The sequence below is a fragment of the Cryptotermes secundus genome, unplaced genomic scaffold (assembly GCF_002891405.2).
Source record: "Cryptotermes secundus unplaced genomic scaffold, Csec_1.0 scaffold442, whole genome shotgun sequence".
NCBI classification, from domain to species: Eukaryota; Metazoa; Arthropoda; class Insecta; order Blattodea; family Kalotermitidae; genus Cryptotermes; species Cryptotermes secundus.
The window spans coordinates 158,498-175,505 of record NW_019718275.1 but is presented as its reverse complement, the minus strand read 5'-3'; the positions used below and the strand labels follow the sequence as shown (position 1 = coordinate 175,505).

General features: G+C 40.3%; 1 protein-coding gene and 1 long non-coding RNA gene across 2 annotated transcripts in view; one reads left to right on the top strand and one right to left on the bottom strand.

The window, feature by feature from the left end:
- Window positions 1–7,678: 7,678 nt before the first annotated feature.
- Window positions 7,679–8,702, top strand: LOC111875291. The gene is made up of 3 exons (XR_002844701.2): window positions 7,679–7,863; window positions 7,954–8,138; window positions 8,534–8,702. It is a non-coding gene; the product is annotated as an uncharacterized LOC111875291 (long non-coding RNA).
- Window positions 8,703–14,794: 6,092 nt separating this feature from the next.
- LOC111875272 (galactokinase) overlaps window positions 14,795–17,008 on the bottom strand; it is a 14,783-nt gene continuing 12,569 nt past the window's right edge. The window contains exons 7-8 of the mRNA XM_023871384.2: window positions 15,856–15,976; window positions 14,795–15,294 (exon numbers count right to left, since the gene is read on the bottom strand). Of these exons, the coding sequence (XP_023727152.1) occupies window positions 15,175–15,294; window positions 15,856–15,976 (241 nt within the window). The 3' untranslated portion in view covers window positions 14,795–15,174. The remainder of the gene's footprint in view (window positions 15,295–15,855; window positions 15,977–17,008) is intronic.

The window sequence follows — 17,008 nt, the reverse complement described above, 5'->3', positions numbered from 1 at the left end:
AGTCAGTGTGGTTGGTACTGATAATAAATAGGCTTAATGACGTAATTACAATATGCCGGGAAAATATTAACCGTATTTTGATGACCTGAAAATATTCTAAAAATGACCTATAAAATGACCGAAAAAATCCAGAAAAATGACCTAAAGGAGAAAAGAAAGAACACTTCGCTTCCATGTTATTCATATTTCAGAAAACATATGAAGAAAAATTCCCTAAAATGGCCAAAAATGACGAGAAATACCTTTAAATTCCAAAAAATTTACCAAAAAATTACCCACAAATTGAAAAAATGACCTTAAACCTAAAAATGTCAAAAAAATGACAAAAAATTACCTATAAAATTTACATTTCTGTAACCAGTAGCTCATATCCGAGATTTATATATTTAAGAGCACTGCATAGGATACAAGGAAAAAAAGATGACATATCATCAAAATCCGGGCCATGGTTATCACGATGTTTATTGACTTACGCTACTGACTCTGCAGATCTTCTGAACTTTTGGACACTAAAGTTATTGCTTGCCTATTCATAATTCAACGCTGTAGGTTACTAACACTGATGGCGTGTCAATAATCGACCATTTTATTTTCCATAGTATCACAGCCAAGAACCTTTCACATGTCCCCTACAGGTAAAAGAAATTGTAAAGGAACTGATCAACAAAATCATAAGTTTGCGAGAGCAGGCTCGACTAAGTCCCCTGCGCAAACAAAATTCAGCGGGTTCCGTATAATATCTGGACTGTCATACAAAACATGAATACATTAATATGTCAAGGTCGGTGACTCCTTTAACTTATGTTACAATAGTGACGTATATCCGTCAGATCTTGTCTCTCTATGGGCCTATCATTTACATCAATCTTAATTCACCAAATTAACCCATGGTCCTCGGAAAGGGTTTCAGTAATAGGATCATTGTTGATTCATACATATTTGCACTTTGGCAGGAAGGATATTACGCATAAAATATTACCGCAGCTTATAACCAACTCATCACGAAGGAGTAGGTCTAGAGACGAGGTGAAGGACTCGTCAATTGCCTTATTCGAGAATACACAGAGTTCCTGTGCTTGGCTTCGAACTACGACCGCGAATAAGTCGTGGGGAAGAGCTACCTGTGCCACCGGGTTAGATTTCAGAACCATAGCGGAGAAGAGAAACACTAAAGATATAGGGTTACAGTTGTCTATTCCTTAGCCGTTCGGTATGCTAGCTAAATTACCCCTACAAGAAGCTGGTATGCATCGACCTAAATTCACCAAAATCATTTTCGTATTGTGTTTATTGCCGGTTACGGTAGCCGAGCGGTCTAAGGCATGTACTGTCTTCGCTCGCTCGGAAGCCGGGATCGTGGGTTCGGATCTGTTTCCTGTGAGGTACGAACTGAATTCTTATATATTATTCTTATACACTGCCGGTCACAGTAGCCGCGCGGTCTGAGGCATGAACTGGCTTCGCTCGCTCGGAAGCCGGGATCGTGGGTTTGAATCCTACTGAGGGCATGGATGTTTGTGTGCGTTTTTTTGTGTTTGTGTACAGGTAGATGCCTTGCGACGAGCTGATCACCCGCCCAAGGAGTCCTACCGTATGTGTAAGATCTAGAAAAACCGAACTGAACGGAGTTCATGGAGGTAGGCCTAGGCCCACTGGGGCTGTAGTGCCAAGGAAAAAAAAGTGTGTTTATTACATAAAGTTATTAAACTTGATTTAGACCTGTAATCATTGAACGCGAATTTCCTTGTTCTAACGTTTAGTATTTCCTGACATTATGAATTTTAAGTATATACATAAAAATTTAATTATTTAGGGTAAGGTACTTTGTGAACGGAAAAGTTCATGGAGGTAGGCCTAGGCCAACTGGGCCTGTAGTGCCAAGGGGGGGAAAAAAGGTACTTTATCTATTACCATGGAAGAGACGTGAAAATAACATTACAAACATAGAATAACATAAATCGTTTGATTAAGAGAAATTTCGGCAACAAATATTGTCAGAAGCAAAAATATGAATACGAGTGTATAATATTACGGCCAAAGAAATTCTGAAATATAATAATTATGCCAGGGTAATTAAGAAGATGAATGAATGAAAGGGGCACAAATGAGATTTATACGGCATTTGCTGGATGTCACAAGGCTAAATCACTAACCACATACAGATACCAGAGAACTTTTAACGTTTAAAACACTGTCATTAAATATGAGGACTATTAGAAAAAATGGTTACAACGTGACACATGTATGACATTATTTTATTGTTAGTGGGGTAGGACTAAGTCCCTTGTACTGCGGCCACTTCTGGCCTATTGTACCAGCCCTAGATGATAGGTGACGGTGATTGTGAAGCAATTGGTGGAATGAAGGTTGGCAGGGGAAACCGAAGTACTCGGAGAAAACCTGCCCCAGCGCCACTTTGTCCACCACAAATCCCACTTGACCAGACTCGAGGTCGAACCCGGGCCGCCGGGGAGGGAAGCCAGCGACTAACCGCTTGATCTATGGCGCGGCCTATGTATGACATTAAGACAAACCAAAGGAGGCACCGAAATACAGATCACGCGGACTAATATATCATGGAATACCGAAGAAAACATTTGAACATCAGCTATGGAGCACCTAGAGTAGTTAAATCAGGCAACTATGCCTATTTATGCATAATTAAAGAGACTGGTAATATTACTAATCTAAGAATTTGTCGTTACCCTGCAAGTAATTTAGTAGAAATGAATAAATGATCTGCCCTCCGTATTATCCTACGCACTTTCAAAATTGGTTGCATTTACGTAATATAGTAAATGCAACCTGCAGTAATGTACCAATATTTTATAATATAAACTTACTCACTTACATACTTATGGAGCTGAGACCTTCTTGAGGAGAAGCCAAATCTGCAGCTACTGAAGAATTTCCCAGCATGGAACACGAAGGTTCATTACCGTGTTCACAAGAGCCCTCTACTGGTCTCTATCCTGAGCCACATCAATCCAATCCATACCATCCCATCCTATCTACCTAAGATCCATTTTAATATTGTCCACCCACCTACGCCTTGGTCTTCCCAGTGGTCTCTTTCCTTCTGGCTTTCCCACACCAATATCCTATATGCATTCTTCGTCTCCCACATTCGTGCTACATGCCCTGCCCACCTCATCCTCCTTGACTTGATCATTCTAATTATACTTAGAGAAGCGTACAAGTTATGAAGCTCCTCATTATGCAGTTTTCGCCAACCTCCTGTCACTTCATCCTTCTTCGGTCCAAATATTCTCCCTGTTCTCAAAAACGCGCAGTCTATGTTCCTTCGTTAATGCCAGAGACCAAGTTTCACACCCATACAGAACCACAGGCAAAATTATAGTTCTGTATATTCTAATTTTTATGTTTTTGGACAGTAGACGAGAAGACAAAATGTTCTGAACTGAATGGTAGCAAGCATTAGCCGAGTTCAATCGCCTCTTAATTTCCTCCCGAATCTTTATAATATAAACATTTTAACGAAATGTATTCACAGAGATCACGGCGGACGCATTTCTTCAAGGTGACAGACACATGGCCCGACAAAAATATTATGATACTACTTTGTATATACTTTCGTTAACGTCATAAAACTGAAATTTTCGGATTTTAACTGATGCTGTTGCAGCTCCTTAACTTGCTTAGCTTTCAGATCGCTCCAACTTCAAAATTTACATGCTCATTTAAAATATTATGCTGTTTGTCATTAATTAAAACGTATTAATCTAAGACTGAATTACTAAGTCGTACTACTGAATATTTTTTACCATAATTCTGTTGTACAACGCGTACAGCGACGTATATAGCGAGTGTCACGTAACTTCGAACAAGGCCAAGAGTAACCTTGAATGCGCAGAAGAAAAATTTCAGACAAGGGGGTGGGTTCGAGGGTGTGAGAAGTGACAAGCGGCCAGTGGAAGAACGAGTGTTAAGAAACTCCTCCCACACAAGCTATGCGCGTGATTTCACTTGTTCGGAGTTACGTGACACTGTCTATAGCAAAGACGTTACCATGTATTAGAAGTCATCGACTTCGCTAAGTGGTCCTGTATAGATAAGCCAGTTCTCACTCTGGAGTAAATTGAAGCATTCACATTTCCACTGAAAGCAATGAAAGTTACTGGACTAAAGTAAAAGAGCATTAACTCCTTGTGCAAGACGGTTAAAGTCCGTTTGCACATTAGCAACTTATTTTAATTTTTCATATTTCTAAGTAACTTCTTCGCGAATAAAATAATTAAAATGTAATAATAATAATAATATAAATATAAGTTATGTAGGACCCTAAACTTCACCACAAATAAACTTATACGAGTATTCTTCATAGTCTGTCAGATATCCTGCAAGACAAGAAACAAGGTTCGATATATCGCTAAGAAACAGCTTCTACTAAAGTAGAGGTGTGATTCAGGAGGAAATTAAGAGGAAATTGAATTCTGGTAACGCTTACTACCATTCAGTCGGGAACCTTTCGTCTTTTCGTCTTCTGTCTTAAAACGCAATAATTAGAATATAAAAAGTAAAGGATCCCTTTAACAGGTTGTGGAGGCCCATAGGGTTGTGAGATGTTGAGGTTCCCACATTTTCTAGACAATAGGCTCATAGATGGCGGCAAGGTTGTCAGCCCTACGCGCCGGCCGCCCTTTATCCCCAAGAACATTCCAAGAATATTCCTCGTACTCATTTCTGTTAGAGGCTGAGTCGACTCCAGGGCCATAGTGCGGCTGGAAGGATTAGGTAAAGTGAAAAAATCCAGTGACTTCATCAAGATTCGATCCCACCACCTTCCGGCTTGTAACATAGTGCCTCAACCAACTATGCTACCGCGTGCCTCATAATATACAAAACTAGACGTAATTTTGCCTATGGTTCTATATGGGTGTGAAACTTGGTCTGTGACATTAAGGGAGGAACATAGACCGAAAGTGTATGAAAACAGGATGCTGAGGAGAATATTTTGACCGAAGAGAGATGAAGTGACAGGAGGTTGGAGAAAACTGCATAATGAGGAGCTTCATAACTTGTACTCTTCGCCAAATATAGTTAGAATGATCAAGTTAAGGAGGATGAGATGGGCAGGGCATGAAGCACGAATGAGTGAGAAGTGGAATGCATGTAGGATATTGGTGGGAAAGCCAGAAGGAAAGAGACCAGTAGGAAGATCAAGGCGTATGTGGGTGAATAATATTAAAATGGATCTTAAAGGGATAGGATGGGGTGGAATGGGCTAGATTGATCTGTCTCAGGATAGGGACCAGTGGAGAAGGCTCTTATGAACACGGTAATGAACAATAAGCTCTAAAGGTTTGTGACTATGGTACATTAATACAAATATTATATTTCTTGGCATTATCCATCGTCCTGTTTTTTATTTGAAAACATAATATTTGTACAGTAATGAAACTTGGGGTTCCACAAAATGTTGAAAAGTTCTTGAATAGCTATACAACTGGCGGCTTCTCAAAAAAGGGCTCAGCTCCGTGAAGTCAATTTTAGTTTCGTAATACTGTATACATTGTAAATTAACTTCTTTTTCTTTTTAAATAGATTTAGTAACTTTGTTTACGAAGTAACAGACGCTTTGCACATTTTTTCCCCTCTAATATTAAGAGCTCTGTAACTGACCGACTTTGAGAATTCTTTGCTGTTCTCCCATAAAATGTCCATCTTGTTGCCCTTTGATTCTCTTACAGTTTACAATCCCAGAAGATATGTTCCTCCGTTTGCAGCCCGTCACCACATTCGCATTGACACTGCAATTTTTTTTATTAAAAAATGTATATACAAAAGTGGCCTATGCAAAATTCATCCGGCCCTCTTTAGCCACACATACCCACTGCCATCTAGTGAGATAAGTATTAACTCAGTATGTTAGAAGTTTCAACCGATGTACGACTACCAGAAGAGCCGGAAGTATGTTGAAAATGGAACCTAGCAACATTTTAATGATAGCTAAAATATTGTCGCATGTCGTGAATCCGGAAGGGATACTTCCGTGGAAAGGCTATAAGAGTAGGACGTTACATGAAAATAACGCAAACAACAAACGCATTTCCCCCGAGATGAAAGGATAAGAGAGTGTTCGTTGCGTAACAGCGGATGAAACCAAACACTCCCACAAAGTGTTCTGTATTGAGTAAGGCTAGCATTAGCCGTAGTCTAGGGGTAACGTTCCCACCTCATGACTCAAGGTACGCGGGTTCAAACCCGGCGGAGGTCGTGGAATTTTTAAGGGCGGAAAAATTCAGGGAACAAGTCCTCCGGGAGGGACTTTCAGCCGTGGGTGCCGTGTCGTAGATTTACGGCACGTAAAAGGTCCTCATGTCTCTTGGAGACCTCTGAGCAAAATTAGGTAAAAAAAAAGTTTCCCGCCCAAGTAGTTTCCAATGCCTCCGGTAGATGGGAAAGCATCGGGTACCACAGCCAGCCTCGCTGGCTGAACGGGGCTGATAGCGAGAACCAGTACCGGCAGGGCATGGAGACTGGTAGAATATCAAAGGGGGACATACAATAGACTATTAGTCGCGGTGCATGGGGAAACCCGCCCCCTCCAATAATAATAATAATAATAATAATAATAATAATAATAATACTAGCATTTCCTAAGCAACGGATTGTTGAAACAGCAGGAATAATGAATTTCCGCTGTAAGAAGCATAGAACACGTGAAATCGAACCATGGGAGAAGGTTCTCTCTATTCCATCCGAAACCAGGCTATAAAAGTCCAGCTTCGTGGGACTCAAGGGGCCTGATGCCAAGACGAACTGATTGGCGGTAAACCGCCAGTCGTAAAGTAACTCTGACTTTGACTCTGACTCAAGGGTCCTGATGCCAATATGAACTGATTGGCGGTAAGCTACCAGTCTGACTCTGGCTCAGATCAGACAGTTAAAATGACACTCAGACTCAGACCAGACAGTTAACCCGTGTGGAGGCGGGGTCGAATACCTCCACCGTGACCCCGCGAGTCGTAGGAGGCGACAAAAAGGGAAGTCTCAAATCTGAGCCAGTAAAATATGGTCATGAGTCCCAAGGTACTCGGAACCGAGAAAGACTGTGCTGGCAAGGACCAGCAGCATATACAAAAGACAGACCCGTCCTCTTGCCAGAGAGGGCGCCCCACAAAAACAAGACCGTAACTGTCAAAGAGTAAAAATATCTGGTCATGAGCCCCAGACGCGGCTCGACACCAAGACTTACTGACTGACTGACCGTCAGTCTCAATGTGACTTTGACTTTGACTTTGACCAGATAGTTAGTTGACAGTTGACAGTGGAGAGTTGAAGTCTAGCAGCCGCCGAGAAAGTTTGCAGTACAGCTGCGAAGTAAGACTACACCGAGATTAACTGTGATCTGAACGTAATCACAATTGTACTTGAGTGTGTTAAAGCGAGAGTCCGGTAAATATTCTCTAAATCGGAGACCTGCGTGAAGTTATTTGTCGCGTTACCTAGGAGACGCGTGACAACTCATTTCTCAGAAGTAGGTTACCAGGGAAACACGCAACAATGTTACATAGGTAACACGCGACAATATTAAACGATCTTAAAGATCTTCAGTCACCAATTGCTAATGACGCAACCTGGTTCGTACCTTAGCACAACTTCGTGCTTGCAAACAGAAAATGTATTTTCTGGATACTTAACACACTAATGACAGCCAATTTAAAATAAATGACAAAGAGGCCTACACATTGAAGCTCCGCCCAGTGTTTTCTTCGCTACTTGAAACCACGTTCAAATCAACTTCCGGCTGGTGTCATTCGATAGCTTCGATTGCTTCGATACTTCGATAGTGTTGTGCCGGTTGTGCCTTCAGGTGTTCGAAGAAGCACCGTAAGAATGGTAAGAATATTGTTGGGATTGTTGGTGTAGTACTTGATTTATGCGGTTTATACGTTGGTGATTTACGGTCAGATTGTGTGGATTTTGTAGGTCTTGCAGTGTATTGTAAACGCCGCACGCAGCTCCATACAGGTTAGAAGCATAAGTGGGTTGTGATTACCGAGGCCAGCAATAAGAAATTGGCTTGTATTAATCGAAGTGTTTTTTTACAACATAATCAAGTCATTAAAATGGCAAATATACTTTCAGCATCCTGTCTACAGCGTACATTGCAGGTACCTAATATTCAGTAGTACTTTATGCTATTCCGTAACCCAAATGTTGATGAATTGAATGTGTGGTGTAATGCATTCCAAATATCCGAAAGGACTAAGTACAGTTGCATCGTTTTAGATTGGAAACGAATGAGTTACTTTGTGTTTTTGTTCCATATGTATTTGGAAAGCCTAATTATTCAATTTAGAATATGTTAATATAATCCAGCAACTGACACTGTTAAAATTAGGGAAATCGCCTTGTGTAATGTAAACGAGGGAGCAGGTGCAGTTTCATGATTAGCTGGAAGGAGCCAGATTTCTAGATTGCATTTCAGTGAATCATTTTATAAATTGGCGACATTGTTGAACACTACATGGATTTTCCCACTCGTGTTATTTTCATTGATTGTCAGATGCTATATGCTGAAACCAGATGTCATGTCTGCATGTAACATCATACTGAGTGAAATAAAAATGGACTGTTTATGTTAAACTATCTACTGCACCAAGAAGTGATGCCAACACAACCCAGTGCAGTTTTATGCTCAGAAGTGCTGGGATTTCTTGGTATTGCTAAGTGGTTAGGTAAGGTTAGGTTGTGTTATCTTAACTGAATTAAATGTAGGCTTGCAACATACATAATTGAGATTTCATTAGTTAGTATTACTTGTGTAAAGTCTTTCCTCATAGTTATTCTCTTACAAGTATATTGATATTAGAAACTTAAATTCAGTCATCAGTTTGCCAGTTTGCAAATGTAATCTGTGTGTCATTGTTTCCACAAGTGCATTTTGTTTTACCGTTGTATAAGAGAGTTGCTTTTATGGCATCTCATAAGTACAGCTTATGATTAACTACTGTGTGTTAGGTTATATAACTTTTGTCTTCAATATTAGTCATCCTACATCACTGTTTATTGCTTCATTGTTTAGATCTTGTAGAGAAACTAGCCAGAAAAATAACTTAACAGTGGTGCTTGTGATTGCACACATGGCGGAAAGAACCAGATGCATGTGTAATGTTCCTAAGATTTTGCAAAAATTGTTTCATTTCATGAACAGTTTTAGCATGTGTTGTGACTGAATCTACTTCAAAGGCAATTAAAGAGAGATCAATTAAGATGGGCGGTAGGATTACTTACTGGACATTGCCATCTCAAAGGACACCTTTTCAAACTGGGATTGATAGATGACCCAACCTGTGAAAGGTGCCTACAAGAAGAAGAATCAGCCACACACATCCTGTGTGATTGTGAAGCTGTAACTTACTTAAGGTTTCATCACCTGGGTCAGTTCTTTATGGAACCAAGTGACTTTTATGACGCCCCCATAAATAAAGTCCTATATTTCATTCGAAGTGTAGGATTAATAAAGGGTTAATCCAAAGGGGAAGCAGAATAGATCATTGAAGGTCACAGTAGGAGGGCCTAATTCTATGGCCCACCCCTTATACACATACATACATACTTCAAAGGCATTTCAAAATGTATGTAAGTTGATGTTGCTGGACAATTGAGATACTACAAGTATATCAACATGACAAAATGAATATTATCACCCTCTGGGTGAATTATGGACACAATAAGAAACATGAATAATTCGAACTTTACATGTAAAGTTTGCAGTATACGTTCCATTGGGGCCATAAAATAAACGAGGTATATTGGATTCATCTGACACAGGACAGGGATTACAGTAAAGGACTCTTGTGAAAACAGTAATGAACCTTTGGAATTTCTTGACTGGCTGAACAACAGTTAGTTTCTCAAGCACTGTACTTTGTGAAGTTAGTTATAACAAGATGTTGTAAGAATTCTTGAATTTAGCTTCCTCTTGTGTGGTTTGCTCTGTTTAGGGAGAATAGTGTGTGTCAAGTATCATCATCATCAGTAATCTGTCAGACGACAGGTCCACAGTCTCTTCCAAAACAATTCCTCCACTTAATGTAATCTAGAGCCTTCTGCTTCAAATGACAGTATCCTCGTCTGTCCCCAAGGTCATCCAGCATCTTCTTACGTCTTCTTCCTCGTCTTCTTGTCACTTCTATCCGCCCCGCTATCTTTCCTTCAATAACTTCTTTTAGAAGGCAGTTTCTGCGTAAAACATGACCAATCCAATTAGCGTTTCGTTTTCTTATTTCATGTAGGATATTCCTCTGCTCACTGACTCTAATTAACACTTCTTCATTTCTCACATAATCGGTCCAACTGATCTTCTCCATCCTTCTTCAACACCACATTTCGAAACTTTCCAGATGTTTCTGATCTACTGCCCTAAGTGTCCATGTTTCAGCCCCATACAAAGCCATGCTCCAAATGTAGCATTTCACTAGTTTCTTCCTCAAATTCAAGCTCAATTTGCTGGTAAAAAGATTCTTCTTGTTGCTAAATGCAGCTTTGCCATGGCAATCCTGGATTTAATTTCATTAGTCATGTATATAATGATCTGTTTCACTGCATATTTCCTCCTGAGAGTATGCCAGTGATTAAGAGTACTTGTTGTATCATGTAGTTGTTTTATTTAGTGAGGTTACACTAATGTCTTATTTCCAGGTATGCAGTTCTACTTGTATGAAGAATAATGTGGTCACTCTGTCACTTGGTACACATACAAATTCAGTAACGAGTAACTGCAATGAGGCAAGACGCTCTGAAGAAGGGACACAGAATTCAGAAATGTCACCACCAGAGGAACCTACGACATGTTGCATGTCTGGGTGTGCTAATTGTGTATGGATCCAGTACGCAGAGGAAATGAGGAAGTTTTATGCAGATGGCGGAGAGAAGGCAAGAGAAATGATACTAAACAAAGTAACAGATCCCAATACAAAAGCCTTCCTCATGATGGAATTAAAAAATTTAACTGACAAATCATCATAGCATAGGTAATTCATGTAGAACTTCATAAATATTGTAAGAATTATTGTAAATACAGTATTTAAGAGTAGAAACTGTAATGTAATTATTAATACAAAAAGGTGTGAAAAATGAAACAGCATAAGACTGTTTTAGGTATGAAATGCTGTTACTTTATGTAGTCATCCTGCATACTCTTGGAGAGTTTTTAGTGGGTTCATTATGGACACTTTCAGTATTGATGTTATATAATGTCAAATGGTAAGGTGACTCATGAATTTGGAAGGATGCAAACCACGACCTAATGTAGGTACTGTCACAGATTTTGCCTGGAGGGACTGAAGAAGATCAAAAAAAACTTCAATCAGGATAGTTGGTGCCCTACCCAAGATTTGAACTGAGCATCTTCTGCATGCGAGTTTAAAGCATTACCCCTAGATCATCCTGTTTGTTGCTGGGGAAAGTACGGTTATCCAGAGAAGGATAGCCATGAGAAGAGTGTGTTGAAGCGGTCCTGTAGCTGAGTTTCGTTAATCTACCAGCAACTCCAGGTAATGGTATATTTATTTATTTAATGACACTATTTCAGACTATGTAGTATCAAATGGTAGAATGACTGGTAAATAATGAATTAGAAAAAATATGAGAAGCAGATACGATCTTGACATTTGCTTAAAAATACTGAGGAAGACTGTGAAACTCTCAGTCGTTATAGATGGTGTCCCAGCGAAGAATTTTTAATGAGATACCTACAGAATATAAGTCAGAAGCATTACTGCTTGAGTCAACTTGCTCTGTGATAACACTGGTGTACAGATAAAAAGGTATAGTTGTCCCTGTGCTTAACTAATTAAGCACTACACCATAAAGGTGTATATGGGAGTGGATGTATGGAGCCACATTTTCTTGACCTCAGAAATAGTTGGAGCTGAGTGGTCAGCTTGACGCCTTGGCTGCTTGACCCCTGGGAAAGAGCCCCAGTACCCATTGTATAGGAGGTTGGGTGGACCCCAGAGCCAGTCTGGATGACATGAAGGAGAGAAAATTCTTGACCCTATGGGATTCAAACCCCGCCCCTCAGTCATCCAGCCCATAGCCAGGCGCTATACCAACTGAGCTATCCTGGCTCCCATGGTGTACAGATAGTGCATTTTTTTTCCTACCAAGGAGGATGATGTACTCATATTTTTTTTAATTCGCTTAGTGGGGTGGAGTCCGACTGGGTCCACTTGCCACGGTGGCCACTGATTGGCCTTTTGTACCTGCCTGAGGTGATTATGATGATGGAGAATTTTGGTGGAATGAAGATTGGCAGGGGAAACCGAAGTACTCAGAGAAAACCTGCCCCAGTGCCACTTTGTCCACCACAAATCCCACTTGACGAGACCCTGGATCGAACCTGGGCCGCTGTGGTGGGAAGACAGCGACTAACCGCTTGAGCAGTGGCACGGCCATGTACTCATAATCCTCCGAGCGTGGATCTTGGTTGATTTGCTGAGATAATACTTTCAAATCGGCTATAATTGTCTTTGATGTCATTTCTGACTCACCATTCATGGTCTTCTGATGCTATCCTTTTTTTATTCTTATGGCAGGTGACATTGATTCCCTTGGTATTTGGGCTGCAGGCATGCTAGTTGTACTAGTCCAGATGATGTGAACAGATGAGGGAGTGAAGTACGGGTGGAATGAGGACAGGAGGAAACACAAGTACTCGGAGAAAACCCTGCCTTCATGCCACTTTGTCCATCACATATGCCATATGAACTGCCCTGGGATTGAACTCAGTCCTTCATGATGGGAAGCTGGGGTCTAACCACCTGAGCCACCTGTTATGGCCCTGTTCATTGCTGTGACCAGAGTAATTGAAACATTACCTGTGGAATTCGAGTGTATCCATCTGAAAGTAATGCAGCTTATGGCCACTCTGTATATATGTATATGTAGTGTTTGTAATTTAATTCCTTAACATTTCTATTACTTAGATATGAGTTTATATTACAGTTGGTCTGTATTATGTTATAATTATGTAGTTATTAAGGTACAGAACTGATTCTCGTTATTAAAAACACATCTACAAAAGGAAATATTTGCAGCAATATTTATTTTTATTTTAACATGGCAGTTAATCTTATGTTTGGCACAAATGTCTCAATTGGAGTTGCAGCCTGTAGCTTACATTTAGTCGATGTGTGCAGTATTTGCGCGTAACACAAGTATCAGACTAAGCTCAGGTCATGTATGTGACATGACTGAATGAAAGCGACTTAGATGTGCACTATGTATGAGAAGTATACTAAAAAAGAAAAACTCCCTGGCCTGTAGTCTGCAAACGAACTATACCGACCGAGCGACTGTACTTGTCGGCGAAGTTAGTGCCAACTTTCGCAGATAGATGGTGTCATGTGGTCAGCGCAATGGATTCCCACAACCGTTAATCTCGTTTTTTTTGGACTGGAGCTGCTATTTCCTTGAAATAGCTCCCTGGTTATCCTCACGAGGCTGAGTGGATCCCGTTCCAGACCCACTATTTCTCAGAAAATCTGGCAGCGCCGGGAATCGAACCCAGGACCTCTTGATCTGTAGCCAGGAATTCTGACCACTAGACCACAGAGGCAGTCATGAGAGAAGTATGTCATGAATTATTATTTTTTCATGTGTTAGTGTCTGACGGGAGTGATAATAGTACATTGAACATCAATTTTACAACATGGCACATTGTGGTACAGTTTGTGTTTGATACAAAATACAATGAATGCATAAGGTATATGTGGGTTTCTTATATAGAGCTTTTGTTCAACAAGGATTTCATAATTGGTACTAACTTTATACATTGAAAGTGTATTTCTTGTTGTTATCCATCTACACATCATCATAAAGCTTTTGTTGTTTGTTGTGATAAAGTGCAGATGGGCAGTTGCACAAAATAAAATTTATAGGACACACCACAGAAATGCATTCAATTCAGATCTGTCCCAATTGGTACCTTGTATTGACTTAAGGCTTCAAAATGCAAGCTTTATTATATTAACACAAGTTCAGTGCTTTGTAATACATAAAATTAGATCTTACATAACAGTATTTAAGAACATTTTTATAAGATGACTATCCTTTGTGGCTTTATAATAATCATTGGTATCAACAATTCATTATTATTTATAAATTTGTGAAATTCTTTTGGCTAATCTTTCAACAGCAAGAGTTTAATTACCGGGCTGTGTACTGTGCATTGCTGAGTTAGTTTTTATGTTAATGCTACTGAGATGAGAGAAACTCCCTTAAGATTGTTCACTGTTTTTGTAGCTTCAGCATATAGGATGAACTACAAAATGCTGTATCATATTTCCCTGAATAAAAGCACCAATTTCTTCGCAGTCTTTCAAATTCAAGGTGTGGCTTAAAAGCAGCTCTTAAAGAAAAGTCCCTGGGTGTCTAGATATGATATCGGTACACAGTTCTGTGTTATGGCCAAGAGATGATGCTAAGTTTTTGATTTAATGATACAGTGATGCAAACTCAATTCAAGCCAGTGATACCAATTAGTGGAGTTCTAGTGGAAATGCATCACACCTAATTGATTAGAATCGCTTCTCAACTTAAAAAATTAAATTGTACTTCAAGTAATATAACTACATTGTGGCCGAGCCATAGCTCAAGCGGTTAGTCACTGGCTTCCCACCGCGGCGGCCCAGGTTCGATCCTGGGTCTGGTCAAGTGGGATTTGTGGTGGACAAAGTGGCAGTGGGGTGGGTTTTCTCCAAGTACTTTGGTTTCCCCCGCATTCCACCAAATTCTCCATCATCATAATCACCAGGGGCAGGCTACAATAGGCCAATCAGTGGCCGCTATGCCGAGTGGACCCAGTTGGACTCCACCCCCCCCACTAAGCGAAACGTAACCACATGGAGCAATGTGAACTTGTTGAGTGTTGTACATTATGTTATGCATAAAATATTTTTTATTTCAATATTATAAAGTTTTGGCGTGCAGCTTCTATCTGGTCAAATATATGAACACACAATAATGCTGCCTGAAATGTAAAATGTACCATGAACAAAGTAATATAAATGCTACAGTATTCTGCAGATTGGTACCTCCCCCAATGTAGTAACTGAATATAAAAATGTACATAATTCTTTTGGCATCGGTAGGCCTGTGCATGTTTGTAGGTATGCACTGATTAGGACCCATAGTCCAGTGCTATTCTGGGAGTGTCAGAACTCGGGCCCCTTCACATGGTTCTGTTATATAGAATGTTGGCTTCCCCTTGTACTTCTTCTTCATGTTTTCAATTACTTTATCTGCTATGGTTTTAGGAGCCTGTGTGGGATCAGATAAGATACACATTAATTCAATACAAAAAACTCATTAAATGTCCACTACTAGTGAAGGGTTAGTTAGTTAGTTATTTAGAGAGGATGGGTTTCCCCATGCACTTAGACCTGTAATGGTCCATTGTGCTTCCGTCTATGATTTCTACCAGTCTCTATATCCTACCGATATTGGTACTTACCATCAGTCCCGCCCAGCCAGCGAGACCGGCTCTGTTGGCTGAGAGGTATCTATAATGCTTCCCCCATCTACCAGAGGTATTAGAGACTGCTATTGGGCGGGAAACATCCGCAGTTTTGGCTCAGTGACCTCCTTTGGAGATATGAGGTTCTTTTACGTGCTGTAAAGCTACGACACGGGACCCACGGCTTAAAGTCCCTCCCGGAGGACTTGTTCCCTGAATTTTTCCGCCCTTAAAAATTCGATGACCTTAGTGAAGGGTTAATTAAGCTTGTAACTGCTCATATATATTCAGCCTAGTTATCAGAGTAAGAAAGGTGAGCAGTGCAGTGTGTTCAGTAGGGCCACATCATCTATTATGATGCTTACCAGAGTAACTGTGCAACCTCCAAAGCCACCTCCGGTCATACGTGAACCCAGTACACCATCAACTTCCAAGGCTGCAGCCACCAGTTCATCCAGCTCTGTACAGGATACTTCATAGTCTGTCCTAGTCACAATTGATAATTTTTAAGCTAGACTTGTAGTTCTTGTGATGGTGAGTATGAAGATGACTGTCATATAGGATACAGCAGCGTGTAATCTGGTAGAAAGTTACCCACATTTTGGTTGGATGTACTGCCTGCATCTTATTCTCCCTGAATATGGTTTCTCCAAAACATCAGGAACTTTATACTGTGAAGAAAGCAGTCTTCTGGGATTTGGCACCGTGTATATGTGGTGTTAACTGACGTTTCGGAGGAACGTATCGCCTCCATCTCCAGGGTAGATGGAAAAATATAAGAAATCCGCAAGCGAATAGACCGCGAGAACCGGTAAAAGCAGATGGAGGCAATACGTTCCTCCAAAATGTCGGTTAACACCACATATACACGGTGAAAAATCCCAGAAGACTGCTTTCTTCATAGTCACTGCCATGAAAGCCTCAAATCTTACAACTTTATACTGGTTTACACAACACATTCTAAAAGATGCTAATCTTAATGACTTAATTTTGTGGTATTATTCTAGTTAAATACAGAGGGCTATCAATGTAAGGGCTCTTTTATCATTCAGTGTTTGGAATCCAAATTTCACTACAATATTCTGGTAAGTAGTGTTACAGTGATCATAGGATTTATATATTTATTGTTTTCATTTATGTAAATGCTGTACAAGGTGTGGCAATAAAGAACCCGGATTACTTTTATGACTCATTTCCGGCCACGTCATTGACGAAGAGGAGGGTAGGGCATTGACCCTTGGACTTCCCTCTACCGTCACACAAAGTTTCATTCACGTGCATCGGTTAGTCTGGCCGCGACCATTGTTAGAAGCGGATCGTGTTTCTGAGCTCCGTCGGAATAATGCTGAGTGCTAATGCAGAACAACGTGCTAACATCAAATTCCTCACAAAACTTGGAAAATCTGCCACTGAAACTTACAATTTGTTGACAGAAGTATATGGTGATCAGTGTCTATCTCGCACGCAAGTTTTCGAGTGGTTTAAGAAGTTTATGGAGGGTAGGAAAAACGTCGGGAA